General features: G+C 38.5%; 1 protein-coding gene across 1 annotated transcript; it reads left to right on the top strand.

Moving 5' to 3' along the window:
• The first annotated feature begins 7,966 nt into the window (after positions 1 to 7,966).
• LOC112013211 (protein DMP7) lies at positions 7,967 to 8,911 on the top strand. Its single transcript, XM_024045595.2, has one exon. It carries the CDS (start codon positions 8,232 to 8,234, stop codon positions 8,844 to 8,846), a length of 615 nt encoding a protein of 204 aa, XP_023901363.1. The 5' UTR covers positions 7,967 to 8,231; the 3' UTR covers positions 8,847 to 8,911.
• Positions 8,912 to 15,809: the final 6,898 nt, after the last annotated feature.

Below are 15,809 nucleotides of genomic sequence, written 5' to 3'. Positions count from 1 at the left end.
TTGAACCCACCCGTTGGGTAGACTGTTTATTGAACATGTCCGTTATGTACAATTTGAACCCACCCATTGGGTAGATTGTTTATTGAACATGTCCGTCATGCATAATTTGAACCCACCCGTTGGGTAGACTGTTTATTGAACATGTCNTCCGTCCGGCTGCTTCGGGGCTGCTCATTGCCCTTTTTAGGGGCTGATTTGTTAGGACGATGATGCTGTGGGCTTGGAAGTATGGTTTCAGTTTTCGAGCTGCGGTTATCAGCGCGAAGACGAGCTTTTCCATGTAGGGGTACCTTTCTTCAGCCCCCCGGAACCCTCTGCTTATGAAATAGACGGGTCGCTGCGTCCCTTCCTCTTCCCTTACTAGGGCCGCGCTTACCGCCACCTGCGAAGCTGCTAGGTATAAGTAGAGGTCTTCCCCTGGTTTGGATGGGCTGAGCAGGGGTGGCGAGGCAAGGTATTTCTTTAGATCTTCAAATGCCTTCTGGCACTCTTCCGTCCACTCGAATGATTTCTTTAGGACGTGAAAGAACGGTAGGCACCTGTCCGTTGCTTTTGAGACGAACCTGTTCAGGGCGGCAACTCTGCCGTTCAAGCTCTGTACGTCCTTCGCCGTCCTTGGTCGTTCAAGCTCCATGATGGCCCGTATTTTCTCTGGGTTGACCTCTATTCCTCTTTGGGACACCATAAAACCCAAGAATTTTCCTGCCGTCACCTCGAATACACACTTGTCCGGATTCAGCTTCATGTTGTACGACCGTAGGGTATCGAATGTCTCCTGGAGGTCGCTCAGATGATCTTTTCCGAACGGGCTCTTGACCAGCATGTCGTCAACGTAGACCTGTACGTTCCTCCCTATCTGGTGTGCGAACATTTTGTCCATTAATCTTTGGTATGTTGCCTTGGCGTTCTTGAGTCCGAACGGCATCACCTTATAGCAAAAGAGTCCCTGGCTGGTGATGAAGGACGTTTTCTCCTGGTCGGGTTCCTCTATTTTGATCTGGTTATAGCCCGAGAAGGCATCCATAAAACTTAGGAGCTGGTGTCTGGCCGTGGAGTCGACCAGGGCATCTATCCGCGGGAGGGGGTAGCTATCCTTTGGGCATGCTTTGTTTAGGTCCGTGAAGTCGACGCACATCCGCCACTTTCCACTAGCTTTCTTGACCATGACCACGTTCGCCAACCACTCTGGGTAATATACTTCCTTGATAAAACCCGCTTCGAGTAGTTTTCCGACCTCTTGTGCTATTGCTCTGTCCCGTTCAGGAGCGAACACTCTCTTTTTCTGCCAAACTGGTGGGGTTGAAGGGTTCACGTTCAACTTGTGGACTATAACAGAGGGATCGATCCCGGGCTTGTCCTCATGGTTCCATGCGAAAATGTCTTGGTTCCTTTTGAGGAATGTTATGAGGGCCTGGCGCACAGATTGGCAGGCCAATGTTCCTATTCTGGTTGTTCGCTCCGGTTTGGACTCGTTGAGTGTTACTACCTCCAACTCTTCAACCGGTTCTGCGACCGTCTGCTGTTCTTCTATGCACATTTCCTGATGGTGATCTTCCATTTCTAGCATGGCAATGTAGCATTCTCGGGCGGTTGCTTGATTCCCCCGCAATTCCCCAATCCCGTAGTCCGTTGGGAATTTGATCATTAGGTGGTATGTGGATGTCGCTGCTTTCCACGAGTTAAGTGTGGGTCGTCCGAGAATGCTATTGTAAGCGGAGGAGCAGTCTACCACGAGGAACATTACATTCCTAGTGAGTTCTTGGGGGTAATCACCTACCGTTACAGGTATTGTGATGGAACCTATTGGGAATACCCTGGTTCCTCCGAAGCCGACAAGTGGAGCGTTCGCCGGCATCAATCGTGCTCTGTCTATCCCCATTTGCTGGAATGCTGGATAGTATAGAATGTCCGCTGAGCTGCCGTTGTCGATTAGTACTCGGTGGACGTTGTAGTCCCCCACATGTATACTGACGACCAGCGCATCGTCATGTGGATGATGGAGTCTCCTTGCGTCTTCTTCGGTGAATCCTATAATAGGGCTCTCCACCCGTGTGGTATTAGGCCTCGAGCCCGTCAGGTGGACGTTCAGGACCGATCTGAGGTACGTCTTTCGAGCTTTTTTGGAGGAACCGGTAGACGCGGTTCCTCCCACTATCATCCTTATGTCTCCGATGGGGGGTCTCGGACGCTCGTTATCCCGTCGGGGGCCGGCTCTTGGCGATTATGATCCGTTTTCTCTTTGTTGACGAACTTCTGCAACTTCCCTTGTCTAATGAGGGCTTCAATCTGCTGCTTTAGGTCGTAGCAATCGGTCGTGTCGTGGCCATGATCTCGGTGGAAACGACAATATTTGTCTCGCGGCCGTTTGCTTGGGTCGCTCTTTAGTTTTCCCGGGAATGTTAGTGTCTCCTCGTCTTTGATTTGCATCAAGACTTGGTCAATCGGGGCGTTCAGGGGGTGAAACTTGTGAACCTCCCGCTCGGGGGCTTAGGGCGCCTTTCGTCCCTTCTGTCTCCTGTCCTTGGTCTTTTCTGCCCTTGGTCCTGGCGCATGTCCACCTGGCGTTCCCTCTTCTGGGCCTTTCCTCCCGTGCAAGTAGCGCATCTTCCGCGTTCATGTACTTGGTGGCCCTGTAGAGTACTTCTGACATGGTTTTGGGGTCGTTTTTGTATAGTGAGAACAAAAACTTGCCCTTCCGCAATCCGTTCGTGAAAGCTGCCACCAGTATCTTGTCTCGGCTTCATCAATTGAGAGTGCTTCCTTATTGAAGCGGGTTATGTAGGATCTTAGCGTCTCGTCTTCTCTCTGCCTGATGCTCATCAAACACGCTGTGGACTTCTTGTACCTGTGTCCCCCTATGAAGTGCGAGGTGAACTGAGCGCTTAGTTCTTTGAAAGTGCTGATAGAGTTCAGTGTCAGCCGACTGAACCAAATCCTCGCGGGACCCTTCAGTGTGGTTGGGAAGGCCCTACACATGATTTCGTCCGGTACCCCTTGTAGATGCATCAAGGTCTTGAATGTCTCTAAGTGGTCTAGGGGATCCTTGACCCCATCATAGCTCTCTATTTGCGGCATTCAAACTTGTGTGGCAGGGGGAAGGAATTGACGGGGCCAGTGATGGAGAGTCGGTCCGGTTCACCAGGTCATCCAGATCGCTGGACACTCGCCCCTTTAGGGCGTTCATCATGACCTCCATCTGTTCCTTCATCGCCTGCATCTCTGCGAACATAGGCGGAGTCGTGCATCCGTGAGGGACGGGAGGCTCATGTTCTGTCGTTCTGGCCTGCTTGGGGCGTTACTCCCTTCAGGCCCTTCTCGTTCTCTTTGCATGGCGCTTGTGCCTTCCTGATCCTCCCTCTAGTTGTGGGGTGCTGTGTTTCTTCGACGCAGCTGTTCTTCCAGGTCATTATTTTGTTTGGTGAGACGCTCCACGGCCGCAGTGAGGGTCCGAACCTGTCTTTCGAGTGCGGTCGTGGGTAGTCCCTCTCCTTGGATGTCGTTGGTTGTTGCCATCAAGCGAGTGAGCACCATGCAACTCTTCTGTCTCAGGGATGAAGCAACGTCTGACCGCCTTCTTCTTACGTCAAACGGTTCCCACAGACGGCGCCAACTGATGAATCAAGGAAATTCACCAATGAGTCGCACGATGCTCCTTTCGCTTGTATGTTAACCTGCACGAAACAAAGGAGAAAACCTATCGAAGGACACCGGTGTGGTGCCGGCCAAACACCCTCCGAAGGTTAAGTCAGAAAGTATTCTCACAACTCTAGAGTGCTAGAGAAGGTAAAATCATGCGTACCTTGGTTTGTGAGGGTATTGGGGCTTTTATAGTAGCATAAGGTTGACATCCCTTTCTTGGCGCGGAAGTCTTTTCCTTATAGGACTCTCTTCGTAGAATCCTCAACGTGATGGACAGATCTCCTCCTTATATGGAAGATCTTTACCAAATATGCAAGATTTCCGGAGTCCTACTAGCGCAAGGACTCTATTTGGGCCTTAGGAGAGTAGGCCAAAATATCCCCCATGAGGGGTCCAACAGACCCCTGGACAACCAGCCCACCTTCCTTCACTCCGTCCATAGCCGGCCCGTTCACATCAGATCCGTCCATTAAAGCCCGTACAAATGACGGACTCGTTTACGCGGACGTCTGCGGACCATATTCGGCCCGTCCAATCACATAAAACATTCCAAAGATTTTGTCCCTTTCAGTGCTAGACAGGTTATGGCATCACTCTCTCAACTGATACCATTGCCTCACTCTATCATCGAGGTAGAAGCATTGGCTGCACAACAGGGAGTGGAACTTGCACTGGAATTGGGCTTTTATAATATCGAGCTTGAGGGAGACTCGGTTGGCTTAATCAGTTCTCTCAATGATGGTCACGGGACTCTAGCTCAATATGGTCACATTGTAACATATATTCATTACCTTGCCTTGCAATTTTCTGTTTTCAATTTATTGTACATAGGCATTGTAACAAAGTGGCTTATTCTATGGCGAGAAGAGCACTCATTTCATCACCCTTATCAATCTGAATGGAAGATGTACCTCCAGATGTCATTCATGTACTACATGTTTATTTAAGCACACTTCCTTAATAAAATGTTTATCCAGATTCTCAAAAAAAAAAAAAAAAAAAAGGTAATACAAGACAATTTTTTCCCCTAATAATTAAATAATTGAGGGGTGTGGAGATTTGAACCTTGGACGTCTCCATTGGAAACACTAATAGGACTCTTGGTTACATGTGATAATATTTAATTAGGTTATTTGTGTAACCTTTGCATTAAAATATCAATATGTGTTGGTGTGTGGTTGATTCTTGGATATTATTTATAAAATATCAATATTTTTATTTAGTCTATGGATAATAGCAATGAGACCCCTTTTGTAGCATGTTGCAATTTGTAATTGGTCATTTTGAACATTCTACATAAGCTTTGTGCTATGACATGGCAATTGTTCAAAATTTCCTTTTTACAAATACTTTCTCAAGAAATGAAACCCATTAAGAACTATATTGCACTTTATAATTGACATTTTGAATGAACTACATAGACTTTGTGATATGACATGATCATGTGATTTGTGAAAATTCCATGTACAAATGCCTCTTAGAGCATTAGCATTGGCAAATGCTAAAGCCATATCTAAGAGATATTTAGCATTTTTGGTCTTAAAACCAGCTGCATCAGAGGATTGCAAACAGCACTATTGCAAATTTTTTTGCAATAGTGCTACAGTGCAATTCTAAACATAGAATTGCACTGTTCACAGTATTGCAAAAAAAAATTAATATTTTACTCCTTTTTATACCCGAAATTTCTCTCTCATCCCTCTCATTTTTTCTGTTCTCTTCTCTCTCTTCCTTCTCTGTTTCTCCATCTAGTCTCTCATCTCTGAAGCTTCATTGCCGAAATTTCTCACCCATCTCACACGGCCTCTCTCTCATCTCTCATCGCACGGCCTCTCTCTCATTGCACTGGTGCTGGGTTTTGGATTTTTGAGGTTGAATCAGCGTGGATCGGCGAGCTGGGTTTGGATCGGTGGGCTGGGATCAGTTGATGGCAAGCTCTGATGGTGGCTTTGGGGATATTTTTTTTGAATGGGTTTGCTCCGGTGGCTCCGGTGATGATTTTTTTTGAATGGGTTTGCTCCGGTGATGATTTTGTTTGAATGGATTTGAATGGGTTTGCTCCGGTGATGATTTTTTTTGAATGGGTTTGCTCCAGTGGCTTTGGGGATATTTTTTTTGAATGGGTTTGCTCCGATGATGATTTTTTTTGAATGGATTTGAATGGGTTTGCTCTGGTGATGATTTTTTTTTAATGGGTTTGCTCCGGTGGCTTTGGGGATGATTTTTTTTAAATGGGTTTGCTCCGGTGATGATTTTTTTGATTGGTGTGTGTGTGGTGATAGGATGTTGTGTGTGTGTGTGGCTGTGTGTGTGGGTTTGCTCTGTGTGTGGCTCTGTGTGTGGGTTTGAATGGGTTTGCTCTGTGTGTGGCTGTGTGTGTGTGTGAGACTGTTGAAAAGCCCAGGAAAAAACGGTTGGAAATAAATAATAAAGAAAGGTTAAAAAATAATATTTTAATGAGTAAAAGAGTGAAATAGAAGTTTGGGATGTAGGAGGAATTGTAAAATTGGACTTTATAATGATAAAGTGAGGTTTTGGAATGGTAAAATAGAGTAGCATTAGCATTTTCCAATGCTAATGCTCTAAGAGGGACTTATTCGACTGTGCCGTTGTTGATTGTAGTGAGTGTGTAGGTAGCAGGGGAAAAAAATTTAAGCCAATTACGAATTAGCGTGTCGAAATTCGATAACCAATCCTAAATTTATATTAAATAAAAATAAATCAAGTGGTGCCATATGTTATCCAAGATTCCAAGTTAATAGCATATTGGCAAATACAAAACTGTCACATGTCACTTAGGCTTACAAAATAGAGATAAAATTTCCAATTAAATTGGGATATTTGCAGCTAATAATTACTTTTAATAAAAAGAAATAAAATTAAGGATAATTATCATAAGTTCTAGTGGGACTCTATAATTTTGGGCCATTTAGAATTGACCACTTATCTTTAAAAAGATTAATTTAAATTGGAACTCATCTTGGGAAGACCATTATAAATTGAGGGTCATTTAGAAGTAGTTTTTGAAGCGTTGAAGTTCTAAAGAAATTTTGCCTCAAAATCATTCAAGTAGCCTTGAAAGTTTCCATGGTAATCAAGCTCCAAAAATCTTCAAAAAATAAAAACCTCAAATGATCAAAATTGTACAGCTATAAGCCTCTAAGCCATAAAGAACTTCTACCCAAAAACCTTCAAACGCAAAAAATATTTTAAAAACACAAAGATGTGGAGAAGTGAACAAAGAATTTCTAACAAGTACACAGTAAAATATTCATAGTATTTTCTATTGTAAAGACTATTTGATCTATTTTCCAATCAAAGTAAAGAAGATTTTGTGTTCAAATCAAGACCTTGTTTGCACAATTCTTGTATCGAAGAACTTTTCAAGAAAATTGAATCAAATAATCATTCTTTTGTGAGAATTGTACTAATTTATTCATCAATAAAAGCTCATATTTGTGAATCAATTTCAATTTTTTTATTTTCAAACTTAAGATTTTGTGTTTATAGAGCGAGCAAATGTCAAACGAATTTTGATGCTGCAATCTAGAATTTTGCATTTAGGCTCCTAAAGATTTTTTTTTTACTTTTCTTTTTCACTGGATAGTCTTGCTCTTGGTTTGCCTTAGGACAGATGCGATGCACTATTTGTCTAAAAATAGTACTACAAGTATTACAAGTTTTATTACATTGGTCTTAAAAATGTGTCGCCAATTAGAAAGAGATTATTCAAAATTCAGTTATGAAGTAGTTAAAACTTATTAATCGCATTCATTGTCACATCAATTTATAAACTTCATAGAGTAAAACTTGTAACATCTTTAGTATTTTTCTTTTACTAAACATCCTTTGTATTTGTTTCTTAAAAAAGAAAAGTTGGTGCAAGCCAAACGGCCCAGCAAATAAGGGGCAAGCTAACAAACAAGGTGTTGCTTATGAGGCCTAATTGCTCACGTTATTAAGCACAAACAGGCTATACAGTGTTAATGGCATCCTAATACCTATTCATTTTGCACCAGATAGTACTTGATTGAACGTCCTGAACTGCCAGTCTACTTGTATCCCTTCTACTGATTCTATTGAATGATTGTATCCAACCCAACATAAAAGGTTATAGGTCCCGGTTGGTTGCATGTATAGCAAGCCTAAAAAAAGGTTGGAAAAAGAACAAGGTAAGTAATACTCCAACCACTAAAGTTCCCATCCATTCAATCTTAAGCAAACATGTAACTCCTTAACCCGTAATTGAAAACTTCACACTGGTGGAACTCCCTAATAAAAGGGAATTAACTAAATCCCACCTTATTAACACCATTGTGAACTTAACTTCACAATGTTACCCAATAGACTTTCCACATTAATATTTGTCTTTTAAGAAACAGCCAACGCCATTAATTACAAACCCGTTTGCCGAAACTAAACAGAAAAACAAACCCCATTCTAATTTGAGAGTTTGCTTGGGTTTTTAGTCTCCTTGGCATGGCATTTTCTTTAGCACTAAACACACCACAAGACACTCATTCATACAGATTTGTGAAAAAAACACTTTTTTTAGTGATAGATACATATCAAAGAAAAGGAGAATTTTGATCATGGATGGTGCAAATGCAGTACTTCAACAAATAGAGCAACCACTTTTGGAAAATGAACCAAAACCCCCCAAAACACCAGCACAAAAGGCCATAAGAAAGTCCTTCAAAATATCAGCACATTTGGCCAATCTTCTTCCCACAGGCTCAGTCCTCACATTCCAAGTTTTGTCCCCGGCTTTCACACACCAAGGGCAGTGTCAAACCATCATAAGCCGCACCATGACTCTTGGACTTTTAGCATTGTGTTGCTTCTTAAGCTTTATTCTAAGATTCACTGATAGCTTCAGAGATGCAAGAGGCAAAGTTCGGTATGGTTTAGCCACATCTCGGGGCTTGTGGGTGATCGATGGGTCAGTGAAAATGGAACCTGAGGAGGCAGAAAAGTATAGACTAAAGTTCATTGATTTCTTCCATGCCTTCATGTCCGTTCTGGTTTTTGTAGCAGTGGCAATGTTTGATAAAAACATTGTCAAGTGCTTCTGCCCAACACCATCTCCGGAGACCAAGGAACTTCTAGTGACATTGCCTATTGGGATTGGCATCGCATGCAGTGTGTTGTTTGTTGCACTCCCCACAAAGCGCCATGGAATTGGATTCCCTCTCTCTCGCAACTAATTCTTCACCTTCATTTATCTGTGTTCCTTCCTATTTATGCATTGAATGGATCATTTATTACATTTTTTTTATTTGTTCTTCCAAGTTGTAAATCAATTTTTTTTTTCACAACTTCTAATTTCTACTTTCTTCAGGCCATGTAATTAAAATTGTTTAATGGTGTAACATGTCTTTGTGACTTCTACACCTCCAAAAAAGAAAAACAAAAATTTGATTGGCATAGTTTATATATGTGGTAGAATTATGATTGACTAAATTTACTATTTCCTAACAGATTAAACTTTTGAGACATTCAATAATTTATCATATATGCATTTTGTTGCATTCCACACACAATACCATGAATTAGATTCCCCCTCTCTCGCAAATAACTTTTCATCATCCTTTCTCTGGGATCCTTCCTCTTTGGATTGCAAGGGTACGCTATAAGTTTCTACACGTTAAAGTAGATAGTTGGCATGCATAATTGTTTATGGCTTGCAGATGAAAGGGCTGTGAATTTTTTTCCCTCTGGAAAAGACAATTATATAGAACCGAAAGAGAGCCAGCATTCCCATCAAAAAAAAGAGAGCCCGCATTTTTTTTTTAAAATGAATAGGTCAATTATATCAACAAACAAGAATGCTACAATACACTTCATCAAAAAAAAAAGAATGATACAATACACTTTCAAAGTTCAAACGCAATTTAAGTTCCCCTCCATCCACTGCCCACACAACATCTATTTTCTACAGTTATGTACACCCCTACAATTTCTCTAATCATCCTCTTTGAAATCTAGCATTTCTATGCAGCTAAGTATGAGAGATTGTGGCTGCCCAGGAAATTTTGCAAGCAGTGGCAAGAGATGTTAAATTTGCCAGTTGCAAGAGCTCTATCAAGGGCTACAGGGAATTCGAAAACATTTTTAGCCGCCACTAAACCAAGCCAACAGCTCCCATTTCTCTAGCTAATGAGCTGCAGTGTTTGCACATTTCCTTACACTTGAAACTATGATGAACCTAGAATGCGAGCAGTGCAAATAGTGCGGAAATGTTTCATGTAGGAATGCAGACATATTTAGAGACGAGCAAAGGAACTTTAATTAAGAACTGAAAACATTCAAGGCTATTTATTCTAATGAGACCATATCATTACCCCAAAGGCATGAAGCACAGACTAACTCAACTAAATTTTATAACAGAAAGCTAACGAAGCACCAACTCAAAAGAGGTTTAACTAACACAAACTGATATCACTAACAACCACCTCTAACAAATGTGCACAATAGTGAGCACGAGGATGTGCTTGAGATCAAGGAAGCATTGAGAGAAGAGTCCTTCAGTGAAATTGTTTACAAGTTGGTCATTGCTAGAAATAAACTTAACCTCTATTCCATATGAAAGTCAACTTCAATATGTTTGGCAATAGCCAAGGCAGAAACATTGTTACACTAGAGCCTCAAAACATGATGGAAAAAATGCCTAATTCTATTAAAATTATTAGAAGCCAACACAATTTATAAATTGTCATGACTAGATAGTAGTATTCCGCTTCATCATAGGATTGGTTGCTTCTTTGCAGACCAAGTAATTGGTTTGTTACCAAGAAAAACAACAAAGCCTGATGTAGAGCAACAATCCAAAATCTCACCAGCCCAATGAACATAAGTAAGCAGATAGAACAAGTTATGAGAGGCACAAATGAGAAGAGAATGCCATGGTCAATTAATGGTAAGTTGGTAACCTATAGATAACAAAAAATACATTTGATAACGATTAGATGAACATCTATAAGCAAATGTATAAATTGAAAATTTCGATGGACAACAAATGTAATATCGGTATGTTGAAAGTAAGGTGCTGTAAAGCCCCTAAAAGACTTTGGTAAGAACTAAGATCAGGCAAAGGAGTCCCAGCAATCCAGCATGAAAACTAAGGCAAGTGGAAGGACAATATGAGATCTTACAAGGTTTAACCAAATCAGTGGCATATTGAGTTGATTAAAAAATAACACGAAAGAAGTATAATGAATTTGTTCCGTCCAACTGTCCAAGGAAGTAATGAAGAGAACCAAGGTTCTTGAGTTCAAAAAACAAATTGAGCTGTTAAAAAAGATAGGTGATGAAGGTAGAATCATTGCCAATAATAGTGATATCATCAATGTATAAAAGTAGAAAGGCAATTGCAACTGAAGAACCATGTCGCAATAGATACAGAGAAAGGAGTTTGCAAATGAAGTCACAAAGCAAGATAAAATAAATGGGACGCGAAACATTCAAACCACAAGCTGCTAAAGATCCGTAAATCCTTGATGCTGAGACCTGTAAACCTCTTCACGGAGGATTGCATGTAAGAAGGTATTACTAACATTGAGCTGGTGAAGAGACTTTGAAATGAACAACTAGAGATAGCAAAAAACAAAGTATAACTGGCTTATCCATCAAGTTAAAAGGATTCATCAAAATCAATCCCTATTTCTAATGAAACCCTTTGATTACCAATCAAGCTTTGAATTGAGCAATGCTTCCATAGAGGTTCTGTTTTAGTTTATAAATCCCTTTACAACCAACAATTTTTTATGAGGCAAAGGAGGCACAAGGGACCAAATGCATTGTCTTTGAAAAGCATGAAACGCTATGGAAGAGTAGAGCGAGGTGCAATGGGATCAGGTGAAGAAGAAGAAGAAGGGGGAGAACAGGTTGTGGCATTGTAGATGGAACATGACTTAAGATATAGAGGGTAATAATGAACAAGGATGAAGAAAAAGAAGAGGATGCCACGAAGGAGAAAATGGTAGAGATAGAGGAAGGAAGTGAAAGCTAATCAATCAAAAATGGAAATGAATTTTCATCAAACATAAACTACATGACCTGAAATGTAAATTCCGGAAGTTGACAAATTTAAACATATGTAGTCTTTGGAATAAGAAGCATAATAAAGGAAGACAATAATAGGAACAACCAAAAGTCTTTCAAATGAGAATGTGAGATAAATTTTTTTTTTTTTTTTTTAAATAAGAAACTTGTAACTTTGGTTTGGTAAGAAACAACAACAATAATAATAATGAAAATTTTTCCTTAAAGTTCTTTTTAAGTGTTTTATTTTAGGTTTTTCAATTAAACTTAACTATGTTGTTGTATTTGCCCAATAAGTCACTTGGTTGAATCCAATTATCCTAAGGAAAGAATAGATTGTTTGCACTACAATTGCCACGTAGTTAAATTTAAATTGAAAAATTAAAATACAGCACCTAATCATCTGTAGGTATGTTTTATCCTAATAATAATAAGCCAACCTATTGAATAAATTGGAAAGTGAGAGAGAAATGTAAAAGAATGATGCATGTAATTATACGTCGCGGTTAGTGACACTGACATTCAAATCCGAAATAGAAAATCTAGGAACATAACTTTGGCATAACTTTTGTCACAATCTATTGAAGTAATTGTTGTGAGTGATAAAAAAAGGTGAGAAGTTCATATAAAAGCGACAATCCGCGGCTCACAAATTCACAGTTTACCGTTTCCATAGTGAGGCCCACCTATTATGAGAGGGGGGCTACATATAGAGAATGCTTGGTATACTTTCTTGAGCAGGGGAGGCATGCAATCTAGTGAGTCTAGGATGGGCCTTGCTGCATTAAAGGCTTGAAAGGCCTGCACTTTATAATTCAAACTTGCAAGTTACAATGACCCATTTCCAATGATGGGCCTAGTTTGCACTTTACACCAAAATACACAGGCGGTGGTAGAGGTCTAGAATGGGGGAGTAGCTAAGAGCCTTGTTTTATCCCGCCATTACGGAGGAGAAAAAGGCCTTCTTGAATTGTGACAAATACCACAATATTTAAGACCTTGTTGGACCCCAATACTACCATCATTCTTCAAAATCGCTTATTATATAGCACTGACTTCTGAGATTGCTAGCTCCATCATATCTATGAGCAAATCTTTTATACAACTTTGTCTCCCATGCCAATTATCCAACCAAAATAAAATTAAATAACTATGTTATCTTTATTCTAACCAATCACCTTAGCACGATGATGTGTTATTTAACAACATAAATTAACTATGGGATAAATTGCTAACAGAATCAAATTTCAAAGTATAAAATTAAATTTCTAAAATTTGAGAATATAAAATCTATTTGAGTAATGTTGTTTGTAATTTTTTAAAATATATGTGAGTAAAAAAGTATGTGAAAAAGTGTATAATGTTATTTAAAATGTAAAAATGTGAATTTGAGATGCAAAACCAAACAAGCCCTAAATAACCCCAACGAATTTACAAGAAATTCATGACTCCAATGTGAGACCATCTTTCAAACCCCTCATCTCATGATCTCAGGCTATGACATGGATGGTCCAAATTCGGATTAGTTCGTATGAAACAAGGTTTAGTTTAGAAATTACTTGGTAAGTTCCTCTAAATCAAAGCTTTTTTTTTTCTTTTTCTTTTTCTTTTTGGTTCTTACTTCTTAAGTGCCCCAAAAAGTCTTGGTCAATATTTTAAGAACATGACATAAATTAATTAAGGAACTTTTCAAGAAGTCTGACCCCCCAATTCTCCGAACTTATTAATTTTGTTTACTAAAAAGAAAACAAAAAATTATTAATTATTCAACCCAACTCGACCACTTTTGATAAAATAAGTAATAGAGAAAAAGATTCAGCAAAGTAGCAAGAAAGAACCACAAAGTGGGCCCGGTACTCAATTTTTGTAGAATTTGTACAAAATTTTTTATACTATAACTGACAGTGGGCCCCAATATAGATAGATACTGAACACGTGACACGGCACACGCTAGTCATAATCCCACTGAGGCGCGTGGTTTTTCTTAAAAAATAAAAACAAAAACAAAAACAAAAACAATTATACACACCAAAAATTGCACAATTTCATTTTAAAATATAAAGAGTCTGTCTGATATTCGCTTATATTATTGAAATTAAATTTTTTTTACTAAAAGTATTGTAGTTAAAGATAAATATTAGTTGAAATAATACAGTGAGACTCATGAATAATATCAAAAAGTACAATTGGACCTATGAATAGTACCAAAAAGTGCAATTAGACCCATAAATAGTAGCAAAAATAAGCTAAATAGTAAAATAAGTTGGTAAAAAATAATCTAACCAAACAGACACAAATTTTAAAGTTTAAACCCATACCAAATAAGAAAAACTGATCCTTTAATTTTGTAGTTGAATTTGCTTTCCACCTGCTGAAGTTTTAAAACAGCATCCCATGCTTGAGTTGTTCAATTTCATTACTCTTTTTATGTTTGCATTGCTCAATAAACCTATGGCCAGCTGCTCTTAATTTTTTTTAATTCCTTCTGGAGAGAATTTTTTGGTTAGATTCTGTTCTAAACTAAACTTTTATTTTTGGGCTTTGTTTTGATGATAAATATATCAAAGTCATCAAATTTTGAATGATATTTTTCATTTTAGGATGCTGCTGAAGATGTGATAAAAAAAATTTAAAAAAAAAAAAAATTCCTCCCGGCCCAAAAATCATTGTGCAGATTCAGATTTGTTAACAAAATATTGAAATTAGAGGATGAGTTGTCCAAGGTTTTCCTTCAAACAAAGTCACAATTTAGCAATTCTTTTTAATTTCTTTAATATTAATTATATATTTTTATTGAATATACTCTCTTTTGTCTCAATTGTACGTTTTATATTTCTTATTATACGAGTTTGTGTTATTGTATAACACCCACTAAAGAATTTATGTCTTTAGGATTTATTTGTGGTTTCAAGATAGGTAATTGCAAATTTAAATATTCTTTTTTTATTCTCTATTGTTAGGTTATAGATTTATCCCAATTAATTAATCTAATTACCCAAGTTAATTAATTAGTTAATATTACATACAAATCAAATTAAGGTACAATCAAATCACGAAAACTAAATAGAGTGCATATGAAATTAAGTTTAACATGGTAATTTGATCAAGACAAGGAAAAACCTTCACAAGCAAAAATCCCACTAGGTGAAATCTAGGTCACCACTCCTAAAGAATCTACTAATCAAGAACAAACAATTAGAAGTACAAGGAATCTTACCCTACTGGCCTATCCTAAAGTATCTATCTACAGTAGAACCTACTGACCTATTCCAGTATCAACTCTAATCTCTAATTAGACTTGATCTTGTAGAAAACTTTTCTTTTGCAAAAATTTCAGTATGTGCCTAACTCCATAGCAACCTATTGATTGTTGTAGTTTGTAGAGTTCTTCAATCCACGTTTGGATGGACTAGAAGCAGCTTGGCCACAAAACCCTAAGGCGCACAAAATATCATAGCAACTCTTATTATGTGTGTATCTCTCTATGTTTTTTTGTACATCTAATGACATTTATAAAGTATGCTCTTTTATATGCTCTAAAACCTTAGTGCACGAATTCCTAAGAAGCGTTGTCATCATGGGGTGAAAACTAAACTTGAAATTTAATTTAATTAAGAGGTGTCAAGAAGATACCAAGGTTCATTAAATCTTGATAAATCAACAGCTATCGATGAGGTATCGGGATCTAAAGTTTCAACTTTTCTTAAGTAGTTCCTTGGGTGTTTTTGTGTCTTCAATAATACTATTTGTTTGACAACTTCAAGGTCTGTTTTTTTTTTTTTTTTTTTTTTTGCTTGGTAATTGCGGGGATAGAACCCCCGAGATAACGGTTACAACGGAACAAGGTACCACTAGGCTACAAGGCCCAGTGGTAATAATAATAAAATAAAAAATAGTTCTTAATGTTTAGCTTGATGTTATAGTAATTGCTAAAGATAGTAGTAAACTGTTCAAGGTCTGCTTGAATGCACTAGAAATTAAGATTTAAATACATATAAAGTGCGTTATATCTCAGAATATGCCAATTTATAAATATGACCCTTACATTTAATATTTCTTTCCGCGTGAAAAATAATGAGAATAGAATAATAATAAAATAATAAAATAGTTCTTAATGTTTAGCTTGA

Source organism: Quercus suber, unplaced genomic scaffold (assembly GCF_002906115.3).
Source record: "Quercus suber isolate HL8 unplaced genomic scaffold, Cork oak 2.0 scaffold_69, whole genome shotgun sequence".
In the NCBI taxonomy this organism is placed as follows: domain Eukaryota; kingdom Viridiplantae; phylum Streptophyta; class Magnoliopsida; order Fagales; family Fagaceae; genus Quercus; species Quercus suber.
This window is presented reverse-complemented; position numbering and strand designations above follow the sequence as displayed.